Source organism: Triticum urartu, chromosome 6A (genome assembly GCF_056163025.1).
Source record: "Triticum urartu cultivar PI428250 chromosome 6A, HENAU_Tu73, whole genome shotgun sequence".
NCBI lineage: Eukaryota > Viridiplantae > Streptophyta > Magnoliopsida > Poales > Poaceae > Triticum > Triticum urartu.
Window position 1 is genome coordinate 353,593,583 of NC_141878.1, and position 25,673 is coordinate 353,619,255.

General features: G+C 49.1%; 1 protein-coding gene across 1 annotated transcript; it reads right to left on the reverse strand.

Annotated features, from left to right (window-relative positions):
• Window positions 1-21,037: 21,037 nt before the first annotated feature.
• On the reverse strand, window positions 21,038-23,360 carry LOC147965222 (uncharacterized). The gene is made up of 5 exons (XM_087530352.1): window positions 23,317-23,360; window positions 22,247-22,281; window positions 21,960-22,138; window positions 21,750-21,875; window positions 21,038-21,085 (listed from the first exon to the last, which is right to left on the reverse strand). Exons 1-5 carry the CDS (start codon window positions 23,358-23,360, stop codon window positions 21,038-21,040), a joined length of 432 nt encoding a protein of 143 aa, XP_087386478.1.
• Window positions 23,361-25,673: the final 2,313 nt, after the last annotated feature.

The window sequence follows — 25,673 nt, forward strand, 5'->3', positions numbered from 1 at the left end:
CTTCGGAATGGAGCGATGTGAAAAGTTAACGTTTCGCTTCGATAGTTATCGGGAGAACCGAATACCACCTCTAGTGGTAGAGAGCCCGTACAGCGGGCCTCTTGGCTTGGTATTACTCCCTTGAAGGTAGTATTACTGTGGCTTATTTGTGTTGGGTCTATCACCATTTTGCGGACTGTGTCCTAATATATTAGATTTAGATCACTGCCGACGTCCATGAGGACTCTTGTGAAATGGTACCCAATTATTATTGGGTCTAACACCAAGGCTATCAGTCCTTCGCGCCGGATATTTGTATCGTGATCCCTATAATCAAAAGTGATCGGGCAGGCCAACCAGGGGTTGAACCTAGGGGTGACAGGCTCTATGGCGCGTGTGCATCGGAGTGCATGATTGCTTCTCCTCTTTGTCACATGGATCACGTTTACCGTTTTAACCTCTGGTGGGAACTTTTTCTGTCCTCCGGCGTTTTGCTGGCGAGGTTCATCCTCGTCTTTGCTTGATGTCTCTTCCCCTTTGTTTTTGGCGTTTAGCTTACCGGCCTGCTGGAAGACCCAGCATTCTTGGTGGGTATGATTTGCAGGTTTGTCTGGGGTGCCGTGAATCTGACAGGGTTTGTCAAGAATTTTTTTTAGGCCAGATTGTCCTTCTCTGCTGCCTTTAAAAGGCTTTTTCCGCTGACCTGGTCGGGGGCCCCTGAATCCGGCGTTTACCGCCGTGTTATTTGGGCTACCTTATTTATTTCGACGCTTGTTTTTGTTGCGTCGTGGTTTACCATTGCCATCCCTGACTTCGGATGTGCTTGGGTCGCTGGTGCTGCTACGGGCCAACCAGCTGTCCTCGCCCGTGCCAAAGCTGGTCATGAGGCTTGTTAGGGCTGCCATTGTTCTCGTTTTTTCTTGACCGAGGTGTTTGGCGAGCCATTCGTCTCGGACGCTGTGTTTAAAAGCTACTAAGGCTTCACCGTCCGGACAGTTGACAATTTGGTTCTTCTTGGTGAGGAATCTGTTCCAAAGCTTTCAGGCGGACTCTCCGGACTGTTGGATTATATGACTTAAATCGTCTGCATCCGGAGGTCGGACATAAGTCCCTTGAAAATTGGCCTGAAAAGTGTCCTCGAGCTCCTCCCAACTTCCAATTGAGTTTTCCGGGAGGCTTTTCAGCTAGTGCCGAGCTGGCCCTTTAAGCTTGAGGGGCAAGTATTTAATGGCATGGAGATCGTCTCCACGAGCCATCTGAATATGGAGGATGAAGTCCTCTATCCAGACTCCAGGATCTGTGGTTCCGTCGTACGCCTCTAGGTTCACCGGTTTGAATCCCTCTGGGAATTCATGATCCAGCACCTCATCAGGGGGTGTACGGCACCCCTGTATTGGGATGCGCCATGGTGTTCGGATGGTTGTAGTATTTGGTGTTGGTTGTGTATCGTAGCGCGCTTCCTAGATCCATAGATAAATTTGGTCGCGCCGGATTTTTGACGCAAGTTCTCACGTAGATCGTGTGTTGACTTATGCGTGACTTTGTTAGCCGCTCTATCGCGCTCACAGGGTGGTGGATCTGGCCAGTTGGCCGTATCACTTTTCGGCTGTATGGGCTCTAAGGCCTCGTCGTCGAATTCCGGTAATAGCTTGCACTTTGGATAGCTATTTTTATGGTAACTTCCACCATACTTTGTTACTTTGTTCCACTTGCTGTTGAGCGTATCTTGTGCGACCTTGAGCCTTTGCTTCTGTTTTTTCAGGCTCCTCACTGTGGCAATAAGCCTTCTGCGGAGGTTCTCTTGCTCCAAGTGTGTTTCCGGGATGATGCGTGCATCTTCGTCCGGACTGTTTTCTTCCCTAGACGGGGATTGATGAGGCTTATATTTGGCGTCATCTTGTTCGGACATCGGATCCGCACTATGTTTGCAGTTTGCACCTTGATCGTGTTCTGCCACCGGGGTGGTGCAGTTGTCGTTTCTTCCGGAGTCGCATGGACTATTATTTCCTCTTGTGCTGTTATCGCTGTTTTTGCTATGGCGGGACTTAGAGAGGTGCCGCTGACGTCAGCGCTTGGGTTGCTTGGAGGGTGCATCCTCTGCTTTCTCTTCGCCATTTCCCTCTCTGGGTGCATCCACCATGTATAAGTCATGTGATGAAGAAGCGGTCCAGCGCCGTATGGGCGGTGGTTCCCGTTCGTCTCCTGCATCTTCGTCCATACGATCGATGTCTTCGGGGTCGAAGTCAAGCATGTCGGTTAAGTCGCCGACAGTGGCTACTAAGTGGGTGGGCAGCGAATTTCTTCGTCGTCCGCATCCCATTCTAGCCGGACATAGTTCGTCCAAGGTTCTCCTAACAGGGAGAGAGACTTTAATTAATTTAGCACATCTCCGAAAGGTGAGTGCTGTCAGGACCCCGATTCCAAGTCACATCGATCTAGCCGGTAACACCTCATATCACTTTGCGGCCTCACGCACGGTATCCCACGGGTGACGCCTTACCATGGCCCGGGACCATTTGTGCCTTTTGGCTCACGTATATGACAGTGTCGCTAGCATCCATATGACAGAGAACCCGGGCCGACATGGCTAGTCGTGAACCCAAAGCGGCATAGACCTATGGAGACAGGCATACATGAATCACATCGAACATGTCGGTCATCAACGAGTGATTCCGGGCTGTAGCACTGGGCTAACAGGACTCCGGGGAACCCCGGGCTGTAGCAGGCTAGGCAGGACTCCGGAAGTCACCGTGTGACATTTCCCCGAAGGGACAGACATAGGGACGAAGTGAAACACATGCCGGCCAGTCAAGTGTCCTGAGCAGTAGTGCTGGGCTAGCAGGACTCCGGTGAACCGGGCTGTAGCGGACTACTATGGCTCGAGGAACACTAGACTACATTTCCCCATAAGAAAGGCTATCAAGCATAAACAACTAGATTGTCGGATCCCACTCATACCAAGCATTTCAATCATACACACAATATGCCTGATATGAGTACATACAACATGGCATCACAATAAAACTCTACAACTCAAGTACTTTATTTAAATGCTCCAGAGAGCCATACATAACATGTTCATACAGATAGGGGTCACATGACCCGACACTCAAGTCATACAAACATACAAGCACATGCGGAAGCAACTAGTCTGGGTACAGACTCTAGAAAGAAAGAAGGCATCTCGAAGCCTGTCTATCTACATAGGCCCTCCATGGCCAGGGTCACCACCTGGGTGGCTAGTCACTCGTCGACGTCAAGGTCTACATAGAACCCATCGGAGGGAGCAGTGTTGTCGTCTGAAAACAATAAATAAGGAAAACATGAGTACAAAGGTACTCAACAAGTCTTACATCAGAACCTACTATACATGCTTATTCTCAAGAAGGCGGTGGGGTTGATGCAGCAAGCCAGCTTTGACTCTTGGCTAAGCTATCCTACGGAACTTCACCAATAAAATAGTTTTCGCACACGAGTCCACTACTCACCAACACAATACTCCACCGGGGATCCTCCCTCGTCATCCTACGAGAGGGCCATCCTCGGTACTCACACTTTATCTTGAGTCTTTTAGTAGTATCCATTAACTTGTCTATGAACCGTATATGCAACCAAGTAGTCCTTTACCGCGGACGCGGCTATTCGAATAGTTTTATACCCTGCAGGGGTGTACTTCGTCACACATGTTTCCACCACTTATCGTCTGCACACGACATGTGCTCGGCAGACTTCAAGCGAAAACCGACGTGGGTGTAGACCACGACCTGACTAACCTCACAAGTCTCTAGTCCAGGTTTATCGCCTATTCAGGTTCGATCCGCAAGGAAATCCGGCAGGGGTGTCCTCAACGGCCCCAAACGATGTGAACAGGGTTCCCGCGACACCAAATGGGTGACTCGGTACACCGTGCCACGGTGTATCTACCGCAACATAGCCCACCCCTAGGGTCAGCACTACGCACGGCCGCCAACACGTGTCCTAAAAACACCAGAAACTAGTTGCAACTCCTGGACAGAGGCGAGAGGGGTCAGTAAGTCGAGCGGGGTCATATTTCAGGGCCCAATGTGTGGTAGTAGCTGAATCTTAAATCACGCATACAGATCTCAGTGCTTAGGGACGGCCTCAATGAAACAAACCACCATGTACTCCTACATGGCCTCTCATCGATACCTTTACCAAAACATGTTCAACGCATCCCTCACATTACCGGCATAAGCATTTCACTCTAGCCCATCTCCCAGATGAACCAGACCTGACACAACTCTAAGCATAGCAGGCATAGCAAGGTAAGAATCACATACATGGCTCAATCAACTCCTACACATGCTAGTGGGTTTCATCTAGTTACTGTGGCAATGACAGGTCATGCAGAGGATAAGGTTTCAACTACGGTAGCACACAGCAGTTTGAATCGCGTTGTCTTAATGTAGTAAACAAGAGTAGAAGCGAGAACATGGGTTTGTATCGGAATGATCAATGGTTGCTTGCCTGATGGAGTGGTAGTGGGATACTGCCCTTCAGTTGGATACTCGTCGATATCCTCGGAGGCAGAACCTACCACGAAGAACACATCGTAATACAATCAACACATGACGATATGCAACAATATGATGCATGCTATGACATGGCAATATGAATGTGTCTTGGCCTAATGCAAGTTATATTAGAAAGGAATGAACTCATTTGAATCAAAGATTCAAATATTAGCTCATTAAACATGGCCTTAATAGTGCTTTTCCTTATTCTGCCTAAACAGCAAGGTAACTTGTTTTGTCATGCATGAAACCATTACAGTTGGATAGATTGAATTTTTCTGATAATTTTTCATATATAATTTATCTCATTTGGAGCTATGGTTGAATTTCTATGAATTTTTGAAGTTTGAACTATTTTCTGGAATTTCTTGAATAAGAATAAATCCAGAAAATCAATTACTGCGTCAGCATTGCGTCAGGGTGACGTCAGCAGCTCAAAGGCGCCAGCCCAGGTCAAACCTGACTGGTGGGCCCCTTCTGTCAGGCTCTCAGCTAATTAGCAAAATTAGATTAACACTAATTAGTTGTCAGTGGGGCCTGGGCCCACATGTCAGTGACTGATTTAATTAAAATTAATTAATACTAATCCTAATTTAGTTAGCCAACCGGCCCCACCTGTCATAGACTCAGGGGGGGTCTTCCTGGGCCCACCCAGGGGTCAAACTGGGTCAACTCGCCGGCGGCTCGAGACGTGCTACGCGTAGACGTGCTACGCGTAGCTGGGGCTCGTGCGCATCTAGTGGGGCAAGTGGGAGGAGCTGGGGTGGAGCGAGCTCACCGGAATCGAGCTCGTGGCGGCGGCCGGAGTTCGGTCGAGGTCTGTTTCGAGGCTACGGTGCATGGGAGGAAGAACTGGTCGTGGCTATGGGTCCCTGGTGCTGCGCTGAGCACGGTGAGGCGCTCGGGCGCGTGCTTGCACGGCCGTAGCCACGACGGCGGCAAGGCCGGCGGCGAGGAGCGCTATGGCTCGGAGGGCACGGTGGCTACGAGGCGTAATCGAGCATGGGAACTAGGGGGAAAGGAAGAGGAGCTCACAGCGGAGTCGGAGAGGGGGTCAGCGGGCTCGGGGAGGTCCTGGCGGCGGCCAATTCGACCGGAGATGGCTCGGGTGCCCGAGGTTGAAGACGAGGGCGAAGGCAGCGATGCAGGGCCTCCGGCGATGCGTGGCTCGGTGGGGAGGACGAGGGAGTCGAGGCGGAGCTAATGGGCTCGTCGGAGGGGCGAGGGGGTGTCTGTGGTGGCAACTACGGCGATCGGCGGCGAGGTACGCGCTCGGCCGTCGCGGGAGAGAGAGAGGGAGATGAGGGGGAGAGTGAGCGAGTGCGAAAGGGAGACGTGGGGGGTCGCGTGGCACTTCAGGGCGTCTCCCAGGCGTCGGCGGAAGCAGGAGGTGGCCGGCATGTGGCTGCGGGCGCCGGCCACGCGCTCCGCGTCCTTCTGGCGCGAGGAGGACGACGACTGGCAGCGCCAGCAGGCTCGGCCGAGCCAGGTGGCTGGGCCAGCACAGGTAAGGCCCAGGTGGGCTTCTTTCTCCTCTTTTTTTATTCAGTTTCTGTTTTCTACTTAACTGCAATTGTTTAGCTTTAAATAAAATACTAAAACATTTCCAACCTGAAAATAAATGTGGCCTCTGTTTAGATTATTTCCAAGAGGAAACATTTATTCCCAGAATTATTTGAGCATTTAGATTATTTTATAGCATTTAAATGCCCAAATTCAAATACTTATGATTTAATTCAATGACCTTCTGTTGACCTAGAAAATTGTGCACCAATTTTGCCAGAGGTTCTAACCTAAGACAAAGAGGGTGAACTTTTTAGAAGGGCATTTCAGGTTCATTGAAAATATTTTTAGTAAACCCTAGTTGTTTCCAAGGGGGGGTGTTGGGGGTTCTGTCTTCCCCAATTCAAATTTAAGAGGAATTTAAACATGATGCACATTCTAATGCTTGAACTAGCTAGGGTGTGACAACTCACCCCCACTCAAAAGAATCTCGTCCCGACATTTAGGATCCTCCGGGAAGAAGGTGGGGTACTCAAGTCGAAGACGATCCTCCCTTTCCCAAGTGGCTTCTTCCTCGGAATGGTGTGACCATTGAACCTTGAGAAACTTGATATTATGACGTCGAGTGGTACGCTCGGCTTGATCAAGGATACGAACGGGATATTCCCGATAAGAAAGGTTATCTTGTAGATCAAGCGTTTCGTGATCCACTCCACGGATAGGATCCGCGAAGCAATGCCTGAGTTGTGAAACGTGGAAGACATCGTGAACTCTGGAAAGATGCGGAGGTAGTTCCAATTGGTAGGCAACTTCTCCTCGTTTGGCAAGAATGCGAAAGGGTCCAATGTAACGAGGAGCCAATTTGCCTTTGATACCGAAACGATGGGTTCCCTTTAACGGAGTAACCCGAAGGTAGGCCTTCTCGGCGACTTCATAAGTCATAGGTTTATGTTTACGATCATATTGACTCTTTTGACGAGATTGGGCTGTTTTCAATTTCTCACGAATAACGCGAACCTGCTCTTCTGCTTCCTGAATCATATCCGGGCCAAAGAGCTGTCTTTCCCCGGTTTCTGACCAGTTAAGAGGCGTTCGACATTTTCGTCCATAGAGAACTTCGAAAGGAGCTTTCCCCAAACTAGCTTGATAACTATTGTTATAGGCAAACTCCGCAAATGGAAGGCATTTCTCCCAACTCATTCCGAACGAGATAACAAAAGCTCGGAGCATATCTTCCAGAATTTGATTGACTCGCTCTACTTGACCACTTGATTGAGGATGGAAGGCGGTACTAAAAGAGAGACGAGTTCCCATAGTATTTTGGAAGCTTTGCCAAAATCGAGAGCTGAAGAGACTCCCACGGTCTGAGTTAATTTCCAATGGAACACCATGAAGAGATACTATTCGGGAGATGTATAGATCAGCTAGCTGGCTAGCAGTGATACTCTCACGAACAGGTAGAAAGTGGGCTACTTTGGAAAGTCGGTCGATCACAACGAATATGGCATTATTCCCTCTCTTGGTCCTGGGAAACCCAGTGATGAAATCCATACTAATTTTATCCCATTTCCATTCAGGAATAGCCAAAGGTTGAAGGGTGCCAGCAGGCCGTTGATGCTCTGCTTTAACACGACGACAGACGTCGCAGCTAGCAATGCGTTGAGCGATTTCTCTCTTCATCCTAGTCCACCAAAACCTCTGGCGTAGGTCTTGATACATTTTAGTACTACCGGGATGAATGGTGAGAGGGGATTCATGAGCTTCCTTAAGGATCAACTGGCGTAGATGTTGTTTCTTGGGAACCACCAAACGGTTCTCGAAAAAGACAGCACCTCGCTCATCCATGGAGAAACATTTAGCAACTCCGCTAGCGATGTTTTCCTTAATCCGGGATATGCCCTTATCACGCTTCTGGGCAGCTATGATTTGATCCATAAGGGTAGGTTTCGCCACCAGGGTGGATAGGAATCCTCGAGGAACAATGTGAAGATTAAGCTTACGAAATTCCTCATGGAGAAGTGGTTGACTTTGTTGTAACATCAGGTTGTTACAATAGGACTTACGGCTTAGCGCATCAGCCATGACATTGGCTTTGCCTGGGGTGTAAGTTATTCCTAAGTCGTAATCCGAGATCAACTCGACCCAACGTCTTTGCCTGAGATTCAAATCTGGTTGGGTGAAGATATATTTCAAACTTTGGTGATCGGTGAAGATCTCGCAACGATTACCGAGAAGGTAATGTCGCCAGGTTTTAAGTGCATGGACTACAGCTGCAAGCTCTAGATCATGTGTGGGATAATTTTCCTCATGTGGGTGTAATTGCCGTGAAGCATAGGCAATTACCTGACGATCTTGCACGAGTATGCAACCTAGTCCTTGTCGCGAGGCGTCGCAATAGATAATAAAGTCCTTGGAGAAATCTGGTGGTACCAGTACGGGAGCAGATGTCAGGCGTCTTTTCAGTTCCTGAAAACTGAACTCGCACTGTGGAGTCCACTCGAACTTTTTATCCTTCTTGAGGAGTTCAGTTAGAGGTTTAGCAACCTTGGAGAAATTTTCGACGAAGCGGTGGCAATAGCTCGCTAAGCCAAGGAAGCTCCGAACTTGCTTAACCGTCTCAGGTGGAGTCCAATCAAGGAAGTCTTGAACTCGCTCGGGATTGACAGCAATACCCTTACCAGAAATTACATGGCCTAGATAGGTCACTTCTGGCAACCAAAATTCACACTTGGAGAATTTGGCATAAAGGCGATGCTCTCGAAGTTTCATCAATACCAGCCTTAGATGTTCGGCATGTTCTTCTTCATTCTTGGAGTAGATGAGTATGTCATCGAGGTATACTACGACAAATTTGTCCAAGTACTCCATGAAAACCGAGTTCATTAACCGGGAAAAGGTGGCTGGGGCATTGGTTAAACCGAAGGACATCACGGTGTACTCATATTGGCCATAACTAGTAACAAAGGCTGTTTTGGGAATGTCCCCGTTTCTGATTTTGATTTGATGGTAGCCCAACCTCAAATCCATCTTGGAAAAGATTGAGGATCTAGCGAGCTGATCATACAGATCGTTGATCCTGGGAAGAGGATATTTGTTCTTGATGGTGACCAAATTGACAGGTCGGTAATCCACAACCATTCGATCTGTTCCGTCCTTCATGTTGACGAAGAGGACGGGGCAAGCCCAAGGAGAGGAACTAGGACGGATGAAACCCTTTTTCAAGGACTCATCGAGTTGGTTCTTAAGCTCGGCTAGTTCTAAGGGTGCCATCTTGTAGGGTCTTCTAGAGATTGGAACGGTTCCTGGGACAAGGTCTATCACGAACTCAACATCCCTGTCAGGTGGAACACCTGGCAGTTCTTCTGGAAAAACATCTAGAAAGTCTCGGACTACCGGAACATCCTCAAGGTCTGGAAGAGGGTTAGCATTTAGAGACTAAAGCTGGCGCTTGGCCACTCAAGTTAAGACATTGACTGTCTTGCCCGATGGGTGAGTAAGTTGAACGGTTCTAGTGGCACAATCGATCTTAGCATAATGAGCTGACATCCAGTCCATACCCAAGACGATATTTATGTCGGAGGACTTGAGAGCTATTAAGGATGCAAGGAAGACAAGTCTGTCGACAAGAATTTCGTTCCCATGGCTTACTCTAGAAGTTTGCCATTTGGAACCCGGGGTTTGAATTACCATGGAAGTGGGCATGTCACAGAATGTCGTGTTATGCAATCGAGCATAGCTCTCGGATATGAATGAATGAGATGCTCCAGTATCGAAAAGAACGGATGCCGGATGGCAGTTAACAAGGAGCGTACCAAGGACGACGTTGGGATCCTCATGAGCCTCCTCGGCTGAAACATAGTTGACATGGCCACGTGCAGTGGTGGCCGGCTTGGCGTAAAGTGTTTTCCCCGCTGGCTTACCACGGCCAACGGACTTCCCAGTTTGATTGGAGTTGTTGTTCTGGGGACACTCTCGGCTATAGTGACCCGGCTCTCCACACTTAAAGCATGTCACCACATTGGGGCGTGGAGCAGCATTAGCAGCGGGGCCACCATAGGGCTTGGGCGGTGCAAATTGCTGGTTGGGACGAGGCGCCTCAAAGGATGGCCTCGGGATGAACCTGGGTGGCAGTGCCGTGCTTGGGATCCACACCCGGCGCTTCTGAGCTCCCGAGCCGGATGAAGAGCCAAAATCACGGGAGTGCTTGCGTGAAGCGTCATAATCAGTCTGGCCTGTCTCAGCACTGATGGCTTTATTGACCAGCTTTTGAAAAGATGTGCACTCGTGCAGACGGAGATCGCGGCGAAGCTCAGGGCTAAGTCCCTTGCGGAACCTTGCCTGCTTCTTAGCGTCAGTAGAAACCTCTTCAGGGGCATAGCGTGCCAGATTCCCAAATTCACGACTATATGCATCCACAGTGAGTCTTCCTTGGGTGAAGTTGCAGAACTCCTCCCTCTTGCGATCCATGAGACCTTCCGGAATGTGATGCTCACGGAAAGCCTCACTGAATTCAGCCCAAGAAGTTATTTGGCCGACCGGGCGCATAGCTTCGAAGTTTTCCCACCAAAGGCTAGCAGGGCCTTCGAGGTGATAGGCAGCATAGGTAACCTTGTCGGCTTCGGCTACGTTGGTAGAACGTAGCTTGTGGGTGACGCTGCGAAGCCAGTCATCCGTGTCGAGGGGCTCGACGGAGTGATTAAACTTTGGCGGGTATAGCTTGATAAAGTCATTGATTGACACCAAGTCATTTTGCGGGTGGCATGCAGTGTTCTGCTCAATCCGCTCTAGCAGGCGGTTAGTCTCACGCTTTTTTCTTTCCGCCTCTAGCATCACTTCGGCCAGAGAAGGCGGGTGAGGCAGATTCTCACCTCTAGCTGCACTGGCTTCCCCCTGCTCCGGGGCAGCAGGGTTGCTGCGGGTGTTGACCATCCTAAGAGGAAACAAGACAACGGTTTAGACAAGGATGGCTCAAACTTAGCAAGGAAGTGCAGAATGTAATGGATAACACAGAATGCCGAGATGTTCATCCGTATGTCATGGTAATATAAAACTGCCGTATATATACCAACGGTCATACACATCATACATAGTTCAGTACAAGCCCAGGCTACAGTACAACTATGATGAAAGATATTACATCTCATCAGAGGCATTCCAAGCTCCTATACATTATTTGTCTACACCTCCGGAATTGATTACACACAAAGTCATATTCCACAAGTCACACAGGACAGTGGAGATACAACTACTACAATACTAGTGGTACTACTACTAACTCAGACAGCTCCGTAGTAGTTCTCATAGAAGTCGCCTCCGTAGCCTGGAAGTTCAACATGACCATCCGGGAACAGACAGTTCTGAGGAGCCTGTGGACCAAAGGGGCTAGGATGAGGTCTTGGACCAACAAACGGTGGCCTGCGGGGACCACAGGGTGGGGTGATGCCTCCCACATCACGCCAATCCACCATGTCTGGCAGAGCTGATTTCACAGGATACAGATCCCTTGTATCCATACATCCAGCTTGCATCGCAGGTGCAAACCGAGTCAATGTGGCCCAATGATCAGCACGGGTATTAAAAAGCTCCAACCTCAAGGCCCGATTCTCTTGGTCCTTATCTTCGAGCATCTCGGCAGTGGTACGAGTTAATGAGTCCTCCTGAGTGGAGTCAGCATAGATAGCCTGAAGATACCCTTGCGCTCCTGGAAGTGAAGCTGGCATGTAACGGAAGTCGGTGTTCCGAAGCAAGCCAGTCCGGACTCGCAAGATGGTCATCATGGAATAGGCAGCATCCTGCACAGCCATCTCAAAAGTAACCCCGAGTCCATAGGAACAGTGAAGGGGCTCGGTAGATCCAGGATAAGAAGGAAATATCCTGACGGTGCAGAGATATTGGCTTTGATTAAAGTCGCGGAACTGCTCTTCGACGGTGTATTCGGGATACCAACGGTAGCCCGTCTCGATCATTACCCGGACTAACATAGCAGTATGACCGGGCACGTCGAGGCACCGGGTCAGGCGAACCACTTGATTTTGAACATGGTTGGCCATCTGAAAGCACAACCACAATGCAAAGGCATCAGAATTTCTAGGGAAAATTGGACAGCATAACAGCTGTAAATGCTCAGAAAAAGATTTGAGTCATCCACAACAGTTCGCAATACCACTCAACAACATCATATCAAGATTCTGATCCAATTAGCAACATACTAAAGTAGTAGAACTGAACTGGGGCTTGTAACAACAATCCTATAAGCTACTACGGATTAGTAACACGTGAACCTGATAGAAGAAGAGAGCCTAGTCCTTAACCCACGTTGAATGAGAAGAGAATGACTCAGATCAGAGGCATAGGTAAAGGAGTAAAAGAACCTTACGTTCCCTCCCACAATCAATTCCCCTACATATAACTAGAGCATTTCTAGACTCGACATCGACCAGTTTGGCTCAACGAACCTACAGGCAGTCCGGCTCTGATACCAACGCTGTCAGGACCCCGATTCCAAGTCACATCGATCTAGCCGGTAACACCTCATATCACTTTGCGGCCTCACGCACGGTATCCCACGGGTGACGCCTTACCATGGCCCGGGACCGTTTGTGCCTTTTGGCTCACGTATATGACAGTGTCGCTAGCATCCATATGAAAGAGAACCTAGGCCGACATGGCTAGTCGTGAACCCAAAGCGGCACAGACCTATGGAGACAGGCATACATGAATCACATCGAACATGTCGGTCATCAACGAGTGATTCCGGGCTGTAGCACTGGGCTAACAGGACTCCGGGGAACCCCGGGCTGTAGCAGGCTAGGCAGGACTCTGGAAGTCACCGTGTGACATTTCCCCGAAGGGACAGACATAGGGACGAAGTGAAACACATGCCGGCCAGTCAAGTGTCCTGAGCAGTAGTGCTGGGCTAGCAGGACTCCGGTGAACCGGGCTGTAGCGGACTACTATGGCTCGAGGAACACTAGACTACATTTCCCCATAAGAAAGGCTGTCAAGGATAAACAACTAGATTGTCGGATCCCACTCATACCAAGCATTTCAATCATACACACAATATGCCTGATATGAGTACATACAACATGGCATCACAACAAAACTCTACAACTCAAGTACTTTATTTAAAGGCTCCAGAGAGCCATACATAACATGTTCATACAGATAGGGGTCACATGACCTGACACTCAAGTCATACAAACATACAAGCACATGCGGAAGCAACTAGTCTGGGTACAGACTCTAGAAAGAAAGAAGGCATCTCGAAGCCTGTCTATCTACATAGGCCCTCCATGGCCAGGGTCACCACCTGGGTGGCTAGTCACTCGTCGACGTCAAGGTCTACATAGAACCCATCGGAGGGAGCAGTGTTGTCGTCTGAAAACAATAAATAAGCAAAACATGAGTACAAAGGTACTCAGCAAGTCTTACATCAGAACCTACTATACATGCTTATTCTCAAGAAGGCGGTGGGGTTGATGCAGCAAGCCAGCTTTGACTCTTGGCTAAGCTATCCTACGGAACTTCACCAGTAAAATAGTTTTCGCACACGAGTCCACTACTCACCAACACAATACTCCACCGGGGATCCTCCCTCGTCATCCTACGAGAGGGCCATCCTCGGTACTCACACTTTATCTTGAGTCTTTTAGTAGTATCCATTAACTTGTCTATGAACTGTATATGCAACCAAGTAGTCCTTTACCGCGGACGCGGCTATCCGAATAGTTTTATACCCTGCAGGGGTGTACTTCGTCACACATGTTTCCACCACTTAGCGTCTGCACACGACATGTGCTCGGCAGACTTCAAGCGAAAACCGACGTGGGTGTAGACCACGACCTGACTAACCTCACAAGTCTCTAGTCCAGGTTTATCACCTATTCAGGTTCCATCCACAAGGAAATCCGGCCAGGGTGTCCTCAACGGCCCCAAACGATGTGAACAGGGTTCCCGCGACACCGAACGGGTGACTCGGTACACCGTGCCACGGTGTATCTACCGCAACATAGCCCACCCCTAGGGTCAGCGCTACGCACGTCCGCCAACACGTGTCCTACAAACACCAGAAACTAGTTGCAACTCCTGGACAGAGGCGAGAGGGGTCAGTAAGTCGAGCGGGGTCATATTTCAGGGCCCAATGTGTGGTAGTAGCTGAATCTTAAATCACGCATACAGATCCCAGTGCTTAGGGACGGCCTCAATGAAACAACCCACCATGTACTCCTACATGGCCTCCCATCGATACCTTTACCAAAACATGTTCAACGCATCCCTCACATTACCGGCATAAGCATTTCACTCTAGCCCATCTCCCAGATGAACCAGACCTGACACAACTCTAAGCATAGCAGGCATAGCGAGGTAAGAATCACATAGATGGCTCAATCAACTCCTACACATGCTAGTGGGTTTCATCTAGTTACTATGGCAATGACAGGTCATGAAGAGGATAAGGTTTCAACTATCATAGCACACAGCAGTTTGAATCGCGTTGTCTTAATGCAGTAAACAAGAGCAGAAGCGAGAACATGGGTTTGTATCGGAATGATCAATGGTTGCTTGCCTGATGGAGTGGTAGTGGGATACTGCCCTTCAGTTGGATACTCGTGGATATCCTCGGAGGCAGAACCTACCACGAAGAACACATCGTAATACAATCAACACATGACGATATGCAACAATATGATGCATGCTATGACATGGCAATATGAATGTGTCTTGGCCTAATGCAAGTTATATTAGAAAGGAATGAACTCATTTGAATCAAAGATTCAAATATTAGCTCATTAAACATGGCCTTAATAGTGTTTTTCCTTATTCTGCCTAAACAGCAAGGTAACTTGTTTTGTCATGCATGAAACCATTACAGTTGGATAGTTTGAATTTTTCTGATAATTTTTCATATATAATTTATCTCATTTGGAGCTATGGTTGAATTTCTATGAATTTTTGAAGTTTGAACTATTTTCTGGAATTTCCTGAATAAGAATAAATCCAGAAAATCAATTACTGCGTCAGCATTGCGTCAGGGTGACGTCAGCAGGTCAAAGGCGCCAGCCCAGGTCAAACCTGACTGGTGGGCCCCTTCTGTCAGCCTCTCAGCTAATTAGCAAAATTAGATTAACACTAATTAGTTGTCAGTGGGGCCTGGGCCCACATGTCAGTGACTGATTTAATTAAAATTAATTAAAACTAATCCTAATTTAGTTAGCCGACCGGCCCCACCTGTCATAGACTCAGGGGGGGTCTTCCTGGGCCCACCCAGGGGTCAAACTGGGTCAACTCGCCGGCGGCTCGACGCCGGCGAGGCCCGAGACGGCGGAGGGCTTCGGATTTGGTCCTCCAGTGACCAAATCGACGGCGGAGACGTGCTACATGTAGCTGGGGCTCGTGCGTATCTAGTGGGGCAAGTGGGAGGAGCTGGGGTGGAGCGAGCTCGCCGGAATCGAGCTCGTGGCGGCGGCCGGAGTTCGGGCGAGGTCGGTTTCGAGGCTACGGTGCATGGGAGGAAGAACTGGTGGTGGCTACGGGTCCCTGGTGCTGCGCTGAGCACGGTGAGGTGCTCGGACGCGTGCTTGCACGGCCGTAGCCACGACGGCGGCATGGCCGGCGGCGAGGAGCGCTCGGGCTCGGAGGGGGCGATGGCAGTGGCTACGAGGCGTAATCGAGCACGGGAACTAGGGGGAAAGGAAGAGGAGCTCACAGCGGAGTCGGAGAGGGGGTCAACGGGCTCGTGGAGGTCCTGGCGACGGCGAATTCGACCGGAGATGGCTCGGGTGCCCGAGGTTGAAGATGAGGGCGAAGGCGGCGATGCAGGGCCTCCGGCGATGTGTGGCTCGGTGGGGAGGACGAGGGAGTCGAGGCGGAGCTAATGGGTTCTTCGGAGGGGCGAGGGGGTGTCTGTGGTGGCAACTACGGCGATCGGCGGCGAGGTACGTGCTCGGCCGTCGCGGGAGAGAGAGAGGGAGAAAAGGGGGAGAGTGAGCGAGTGCGAGAGGGAGACGTGGGGGGTCGCGTGGCACTTCAGGGCGTGTCCCGGGCGTCGGCGGAAGCAGGAGGTGGCCGGCGTGTGGCCGCGGGCACCGGCCACGCGCTCCGCGTCCTTCTGGCGCGAGGAGAACGACGACTGGCAGCGCCAGCAGGCTGGGTCGAGCCAGGTGGCTGGGCCAGCACAGGTAAGGCCCAGGTGGGCTTCTTTCTCCTCTTTTTTTTATTTAGTTTCTGTTTTCTATTTAACTGCAACTGTTTAGCTTTAAATAAAATACTAAAACATTTCCAAAAATCCTGAAAATAAATGTGGCCTCTGTTTAGATTATTTCCAAGAGGAAACATTTATTCCCAGAATTATTTGAGCATTTAGATTATTTTATAGCATTTAAATGCCCAAATTCAAATACTTATGATTTAATTCAATGACCTTCTGTTGACCTAGAAAATTGTGCACCAATTTTGCCAGAGGTTCTAACCTAAGACAAAGAGGGTGAACTTTTTAGAAGGGCATTTCAGGTTCATTGAAAATATTTTTAGTAAACCCTAGTTGTTTCCAAGGGGGGGGTGTTGGGGGTTCTATCTTCCCCAATTCAAATTTAAGAGGAATTTAAACATGATGCACATTCTAATGCTTGAACTAGCTAGGGTGTGACAAGTGCTGAAAGATATCCGCGGAGGTGAACCCCATGATCGGCGCCCATTCGGATTCGACGAGCACTGATGTGAGCGGCTCGGAGTCCATGGCTGGGGATAAATCCAGTGGTTCGACGACGCGGCTCTCGAATGGGGTGAAGTCAGTATCTGGCTCTATCACCGCTGAGAGTGCGGCCTCCATGGCGGGGTCTATCCCTCCGCTATCGGACGGCGCGATTTTCTCCGGATTAACGGCCAGAGTAGCTGCGGATGCAATCTCCCGAACACTGTCCGACAGCAGAGTTACGTCTTGCTCGTCGCGACTGTGCGGCGCGTCCGACATGGGCTCGAATCCATCGAAGATCAAGTCTCCGCGGATGTCGGCCGTGTAGTTCTAGTTTCCAAATCTGACCTGACGGCCAGGGGCGTAGCTTTCGATCTGCTCCAGATGGCCAAGCGAATTGGCCTGCAGTGCGAAGCCGCCAAATACGAAGATCTGTCCGGGGAGGAAAGCCTCACCCTGGACCGCATCGCTAGCGATGATCGAAGGAGCCATCAAGTCTTATGGTGAAGACACAGTGGAACTCTCAATGAAAGCACCAATGTCGGTGTCAAAACCGGCGGATCTCGGGTAGGGGGTCCCAAACTGTGCGGCCAAGGCGGATGGTAACAGGAGGCAGGGGACACCGATGTTTACCCAGGTTCGGGCCCTCTTGATGGAGGTAATACCCTACGTCCTGCATGATTGTTCTTGATGATATGAGTATTACAAGAGTTGATCTACCACGAGATCAAAGAGGCTAAACCCTAGAAGCTGGCCTATGGTATGATTGTATGTTGTCCTATGGACTAAAACCCTCCGGTTTATATAGACACCGGAGGGGGCTAGGGTTACACAAGGTCGGTTACAAAAGGAGGAGACATACTTATCCGTATTGCCTAGCTTGCCTTCCACGCCAAGTAGAGTCCCATCCGGACACGGGACGAAGTCTTCAATCTTGTATCTTCATAGTCCAACAGTCCGGCCAAAGGATATAGTCCGGCTGTCCGGAGACCACGCAATCCAGGACTCCATCACCAACAATAGCAAACATCCTACCACGATGGTGCGGTCAGGATGGTCCTCTTCGGAAAAAATGGTGGGCGTGCGTGACCATTTGAGGTACTCCCAAGACTTCCTATCTAGGGTAGTCGATGTCGATGCAATCTTCCTCTCAAGGGAATTTACTTCCCTCCTCCATCCGAGCACACTTGTCCACCAAGGTGTTAATCTCCTTCACAATCTTGGGCAACCACAAATTCATCTTGGAACGTATCCTGCGGTTGCACACATTGGACTAGAAGGCAGCTATTACAGCCGCCGGGTGGATATTTGACATATTTATGTGGACTTTGCTGAATTTGTGGAAATACTTGCGGAGAGTCTCTCCCTCTTTCTGTTGGAGAAGCTATAAGTCACTGGGCTGCCCTGGCTCTTGATGGCCGCCCGTGAAGGTGGCAATGAACTCATGGCATAGGTTAGCCCATGACGAAATGGAATTCTCTGGCAGGCGCATCAGCCAACACCTCAGATTGGAGTTGAGTGCCAAAGGGAAGTAGTTCGCAAACATCTTATCATCTCTTCCTCTGGCAGCTTGAACAACGATGGTGTATATTCTCAAGAACACTGTCGAGTTCAGCCTTTCGTCATACTTCTCGGGTATCTCTGGCATGAACGTGCGAGCGTATGGCCAACGGACTTGTCGTAGCTCACGAGTAAAGGCAGGGCACCCAACCTCGAAAGGCAGGCATCCGCTGTCCTCGAGCGCGGGATTGTTGACATCAGCACCATCGCACCCATTGGTCCGACGGTAGTCGTCGCGTCGTCGCTTGACGACGACGTGCATGCCTCCGCTCCACCTATCTTTTGGGGCTCACCGTTGGCCTAGACATGCTCGAGGGTTCGATGAGGCCATCGAGACATTGTCAGGTTCTTGATTATGCACCGCCCGCGCTGGTTCCCGTGGTGGGGACTGCATCGTGGGGGTGGCCCCTCCCATACGACCAGCAGCGTGCGCTGTTGTCGTCGTTGGGGGAGGCCGGGGCGGGCCAGCTCGTTGTTGGCCTCCAGCCTCGGCGAAGCCAATCAGACTCTGAATGGTGGCTCTCCATTCGTACATCTGACCAGCCGCCGGTGGGAACATCGAGAGTAGCTGGGCCCACATGATGGCCTCCTTAGCGGTGTTTGGCATTGGCGATGATGACGTAGATCGTACCGTCGCCCGGCTCCTGACGGTGCCATCGGTGATTGCGGCGTGCCCTCACTGCTGCGAGCCGGCCACTTGGATGGCATGGTGGCATGCCGAAGGCGGTTGAGGACCAGTGGCTCCATTGGGAATAGTGGCTGGGTCAACCCGCTATGGGGGAGGCGTGCACGCTGCGGTCGCGCCTGTGGCAGGGGCGGCCTGAGGGCGGTGATTCACCCTAGACCGGGCGCGACCATTGTGGTTGTGCCCTTCGACGAGGGGAAGAGGAATAGATGGTATAACCCCTTTGTTCGTACCTCGTGGAGCATGACCACTCGGGTGTTGCTGATGCTGCTCTCCTTCGGTGCCTCCTGCTTCGGCTGCGGTCGCGGGGGAGGTGGTGACGACGCCGCCTGCACCGACCGCGTCCTCCGCAGTACCAACATCCTCGTGTGCCCCCACATCCCCCGCGACGTTGGTGGCCGCGGGCGGGGGAGCCTTCGAGGTGGATGGGTGAGCTGAAGCACCGAGTTTCTTCTTGGGCGCCATAGTTGATAGAGCCGTCGATGATGAAAATGGCGATTTAGATGATGCGTTGCTCACGCTTTAATGTTCGCGCAAGTGACCCCCCTACCTGGCGTGCCAAAGATTTCAAGGGAAACCACGGCCACCTATGGGACCAAGGGCACCTTTCTGGTTTGGCGAGGGAACGTCACGTTGCACAAAGAGCAGAGGAGCGTGGAACAGCATGGCAGAGATCACACGAGTAGTCTATACCCAGGTTCGGGCGGTCATGAGGCATAAAATCATACTCCTGCTTTGGTGGATTGATGGTGGAAAAATGGTGGTGAGCGCAACATGCTTGCCCGGCAGGGTGGCCTCATGGCGAAAGAGGTTTACAGGCATATGAGTGTACATAGGGATGGATTAGCCAACCCTTCCTATGGTTGCCTTGGGCCTCCTTTTATAGACAAAGGGGTCACCATAGTGGTAAATCAGTCATTATGCAGTGATTAGAGAGCAAACAGTGCTATCATACCTAACCATGTAGGCTGAGAGGGTGCATTAAATGCACCGCTCTACGTCACATCACAGCTTGCCCGGCAGGCTCGGTCGGGCTATTTTGCCAGCTTCGCATCTTCTCGCTCGACACGTCACAGGACGGGTGTCGCTTGGAGGCATTTCCTATAGGATGTGGCTGCCATGTGGCGAATAGTAGCCACTTACACACTTTGGAGCTTGACACCGCACCAATCGGCGACATGCGTCGTGATGACGTGGTGTGGTGAGGTGGTTCTGCCTCTGTGAGCCCCGGCAGGCCTGCCAGGACATCCCGAAGGCTTGCTTCTGGGGGTAACCCCATCCTCTCCAGGCTCGCCTTCTTGGGAAGGGAGGTTTTTCCCTTTGCAATATCTAGCTTCTCTGACTAGTCTTGGTCCTCTTGCGTTGCACGCTTATTCTTTGAAAAACTGATCCCTTGTGCTCCAATCTGACCTTGGTGCTGTAATCTTGTTATCGTGCCTATGCATAGTCTGGGCAACGGACCTAAGGTTTTTTGGACCGACAAAAATAAATCAATATCTACTTTGTATCGTGGACAAAGATACAATATCGATTCAACATTATAAAGAATGGACACTCACATATCGCATTTTTTTCAAATAGTCCTTTTCAATTGTGCATGCCAAAGTTTGAGTGATGTTTCTTCAAACTACCACTGTAGTTATCATGTAGATGCACCATTGTTAGTTTTGCATTCAAATCCATTACTATTAGATGATTTAAGGTTCTATTATGAAGTAATATATGTATATTCACATATGAATTCAACGGGTACACATTTTATGAAATAGAGGCCATGTAATCATATGAGGTAACACTTTTAAGTAGCGGACTACCACTGGTACGCGTCGGTTGTATACAAACGGTTTTTAACCCCTTTCCGCAACAGCATTTGGAACCGTCGCCAAGGGAGTGTGGGAGATATTGGGGTCCTTCCCGCATGACCCAGAAACCGTCGGGGATATGCCCTCCTGGCACACACGCTCGGCAAAATGAGGTCGTGTGCGACCGGCGAGTGCTCAAATACGGAAATACGTACAGTAGAGCTAAAAAATACAATTTTGTAGGCGAAATTGTTTCCGGTCACAAGTACATCCCACACAGTCAGTCCCCGCTAAACTTTTCCATTTGTATGTACATCCCATACAGTCGCTGCAAGCAAAACGTTTCCGTTCACAGGAATATCAAACATAATTTTTCCCGTTAAATCGTTTGTGATAGCGTTGCCATTGCACACGATATTAATAATTTTATCGTTTGCGTTATTGAATGCATCACACACGGTGCGTAGAAGAAACTATGTGGCAAAGGCTGTCCATAACACATATTTTTTATGTGGTAAACATTTGCGCAAGGTTGTCTAACGCAAACAGTTTTCAAGAGAAAGTCGTGTGTGCAGTGGAGATTGATCGCACACGTAGTGGATCCTAGAAACGTTTCTGATCTCCACGTATATCGCAGACGTTTCGCTTTCGCAAACCATGTGCAGTGTAATCCCTAATTAATCTCTAATTTAAAAATCACATGTTTTGAATTTGAAAGTAGGCAATCACTTATTTCATATCCAACCATGTTTATTACAAATATAGGTTCAACCACGAATGCATAATTAGAAGCACAGGTACATACACTAAAGAACTACATAAGCACCAAGTAAAGAATGATGAACCACAGTTGTACTAAAGACTGTAAAGAGAGAGGCGAAAGGCATTCTGGTTGCTGGAGAAGGTGAAGCGGAATGCCCATATTGTGTCGTCCTCCATGCGTAATGCACGCACGACTCTAGGCCAACCACTTGTGATGGCTGCCGTCCAACCTGCACTTTCTTCATTAGGACTTCTCGATGCTCATTGTAGTCTGGATGAAATACTTTAACCTTCATTGCATGTCCACCAATCATGTACTTTGCGAAGTAATCTTGCGTGAACTGCTTCGGGAACCACTTGGAATGAAAAAGATTCAGACATTGTTGTCTAACAACTCATTATGGGCAGTAAAAAGAGAAGGTTGCAAAGTTTGTAGTTACCATCCTACAGCTCACTGTTGTTTTGGATAGAGCATAAAAAAATAATTTGCTTGGCGCCATTCGTATCTTTTTGCTAATAATCCTTATCAGTTTCCTCACTTGATGCTTGTTCATCAATATTTCATTGCCCCATACGCAAAAAGGGTCGATGCGTGGATCCTTGCCAAGGGCATATTTACCTGCAAGCAACAAGTCAATATTAGAAGCTAACTAGTGTCCAGGCCTGGATCTATATGCACTACATTATGGAACGACGGGGGGAGTACAAACTGAGGGATGAAGCTAACCTCGGCGGAAAATGGTTGCCACTCCCATTGTTGTCCTGCATAAGTAGTGGAAACGCATGATAAGTACAACAACCTTAACATCAAACAAATATAGCAAAGGTAAACAATATCATCTCCAAATGATAGCTTGAATGTGTTGGTTTCAGCGTGCTGTTAAAGAAGATATAAAGTGGAAGGCAATGTTACCGACAGCAGGCTTAACAGCCATCAAATATTTCAATTCAAACTAGTATTGTTGAAAATGAATAGAACATAGGTAATGCTTAAACATCACACTGGATAATTGTGTAAAACTGAAATAAAGGGCATGTGTTAACTACACCAGGAATAACTGGAACCAAATATAGCCGTTCAAATTGGTATTGATGTAGTCGAGCGGCATAATACCGACTTGCACATAATGAAGAACACATTGTGAATGAATGAAATAAACAAGGCATAAATGACCAGTATAACAACCAAATATAGCCATTGAAAACTGGACGAAGTTTCACTGCAACCAAACTAACAAGCAAATATAGATAAACAAGGCATATGCTTGAAAACTGGACAAACGCTCACTTCAACCAACCTAACTAGCAGATAAAGATAAACAAGGCATCTGCTTGATAACTCGACAATGCTATAAAAAATCAACCTAACAACCAAATATAGATAAACAAGGCATCTGCTTGATAACTAGACAAATGATAAAAAAGCAACCTAACAACCAAATACAGATAAACAAGGCATCTGCTTGATAACTAGACAAATGCTCACTACAACCAAACTAAGAACCAAATACAGATAAACAAGGCATCTGCTCGATAACTGGAAAAATGCTCACTCCAACCAACCTAACAACCAAATACAGATAAAAAAGGCATCTACTCACTATAAGAAACCAAATATAGCCATTCATGAAACTGAAGTGGACAAATCACATAGGCCTATTGAACAATACATTTTTGCATAACTGAAATAATTAAACACGACACAGTTAAAGCACCGCACGGCAAATGCTACTACAATGAAGGGTATGGGTTCGCAAGCTAGAAAAGGTAAGATTTGTTGATAGAATGTTGTCTCACCTTTCATGGATGGGATCCTTCCAGTTGGAAGAGCATAGACCCATGGTGCGCCCTCTGATGTCACAGATGGGCTGTTTCACCTTGGAAGAACCTTTGTGGGTGCCCTCCTCGTGGTCGTGGTCATGGTCGATGAGATATGACTTGGCAATTGAGGATCCCAAGCAGCCGCCATGGAACATGTCCTCCAGAAAGGACAAAATGGGCTCGATGGCGTATAAAGCTCGCAAATCCTTGACCGCTTGGCGGAGGAGATCAGTAGCAAGGCCATCGAAGAGAGCGACGGTGGGTGAACAAGAGTTGTTGGGGATGGACCACTTAACTTGTGACATGGCTCGCACGAAGCCGTTGGTGTGACGAGCTTGATGTCGTAGCCAGCTTTCCCGAGATACTGTAATACTCTAGCCCGCTGACATGAAGCCTTCGGCATTGCAACATAGTCAACATCTTCACCGGCTTCCGTGGCAACGTGTTGCTGTGGGATAGAAAGGTCAGGGCGAATGGCGGCCACCTCGCCAATGTTCACCGGAGAGGCTATGATAAACCTCTTCTTGGCCGAATGCTCGTCGGGCTCCCCGGGATACGTGGTCGAGCTTAGGGTGCGACATTCTGGAGCAGGGGATGTGGATCTGGCGGGGAGGGACACCGCAGGCCTCATCTAAAAATACAGGGGAATGGGGCGACAGTATGGGAATCGCTGGGTAACCTGAACTTTATTATCTAAGCTAGGAGGAACGGGTAGACCGGCAGGGGTTGGTGGCGGCGCCGGCGGTGGCCTCTAGCTAGGCTTCAAGTGGGGAGGGGGGGTTGGTGTTTCAAGATACGTCGCGGCTACTGAAAAATTTAGTAATGTTGGGTGGAGATGGTGGTGGACGAGGGAGGGCGACGGTTCAAATGCCACAGCTACTGCAATTTTACCAAAGGGTCGGTGCTGGAGGAGTGTGGGCAACAGTTGAAGTACGGCGGCTACTAACATTTGGGTAAAGGAATTGATGCGGCGCGGGAATGCCCAAGATCTCTCACGGTCCAATTACAATATGCGTGTATGATAATAAGGAAAAGTGGCGCAGATTAGCCGATTTTTGCAACGCTCAAGGTGGGTAGTTTGTTTTTTATATTTCTAGCTAGTTGGTCTATCACACACGGTTCGTCCTAATTCCAAATAAACTTACCCGCCTTTAGCTTGCACAGGTGGTGGTTTTACAGCGCACTTGCATTGCATGCGGTTAAGCCAGTACCTCCACCCTTTGCCCGCGCTTGCGCGATCGTGGTGATTTCAGCGCACTTGCATCACACATGGTTGAGCCAGTACCTCCACCTTAATTTGCTCGCGCTTGCGCGGTTGTGGTGATTTCAGCAGACTTGCATCGCACACATTTGAGCCAGTACCTTCACCTTAATTTGCTCATGCGTGCGCAGGCGGGGTGATTCACATTGCACTTGTATCGCACACGGTTAAGATATTATACCCCGTGTCCGTTGAGCATCATCAGAGTCTTTGCAGCAAAAAATAACGTTAGAGAGGGTCAAAAGACAGCCACACCAGCATGTGCCCCAAATATATATGAGTGAAAAGGTTGGGAGCGTCGTTGAAGATCGATGAGAGGGGCCAGAAGTCAAGAACCACTTGGAAGTGGCCAAATATATGTACGAATATTGGGGATGTTTAAAACTGTAAATACACAATGCATAACTTTGGTGGCACCTGCCTCACAAACCTGAAAGCACCCTAACAACCACCTAGCTAGGATATATGTATAATGACATAATGTCGTACCTAGCTAAGATGCTTGGCCCACTACCTCCCACTTTGTGTCAGTGGGGCGGATGCACATAATGATCAATAATTTGATCATACATGCATGTCGCCATGACCTACCATAGGACGGACCAATGAATCTATCATTTGGTCAAACGACAGTTGTTGTTGTTGATAAACAGCTTGGGCCAATAGATTGAACCATCATAAAAATAGCACGAGAGGGACCACAAAACCAGCACTTCTTGCATGCGGCCCAAAATGATGTATGTTGGGAAGGGGTGATGTGTGTTTTCAATATAGAATAATGTACAATTTACATGTGGTGCCTACCTATCGAGACAAACAACAACCATGAAGGTAATGTAGTCAAGGACGAGATACACATGGTTTGAAGTAGGTTGAACCCAGCAATCCGAGCATCTGGGAGGGAATCCTGACAACGCATGAGCTCGAGCATTGGTTGAGCGATAGTTGATGGTGACCGGCCCTAACACGAACTAGGAGGAATCCATTCATGGACAACACATACCCCTCATTATCGGTCAAAGGGATGATATATATACACTCGGGGAGCCCACGGATATGTGTGTCCTCCCAA

Excerpts from the sequence above, each read along its gene's own strand:
- LOC147965222 (XM_087530352.1), bottom strand. The coding sequence starts at position 23,360 with ATGGGTCTATGCTCTTCCAACTGGAAGGATCCCATCCATGAAAG. Across the intron at positions 21,876-21,959 it reads CAACAGTGAGCTGTAGGATG|TGGTTCCCGAAGCAGTTCAC; the intron begins GTAACTACAAAC and ends TTTCATTCCAAG. Across the intron at positions 21,086-21,749 it reads TCCTAATGAAGAAAGTGCAG|CGACTGTATGGGATGTACAT; the intron begins GTTGGACGGCAG and ends TTTTGCTTGCAG.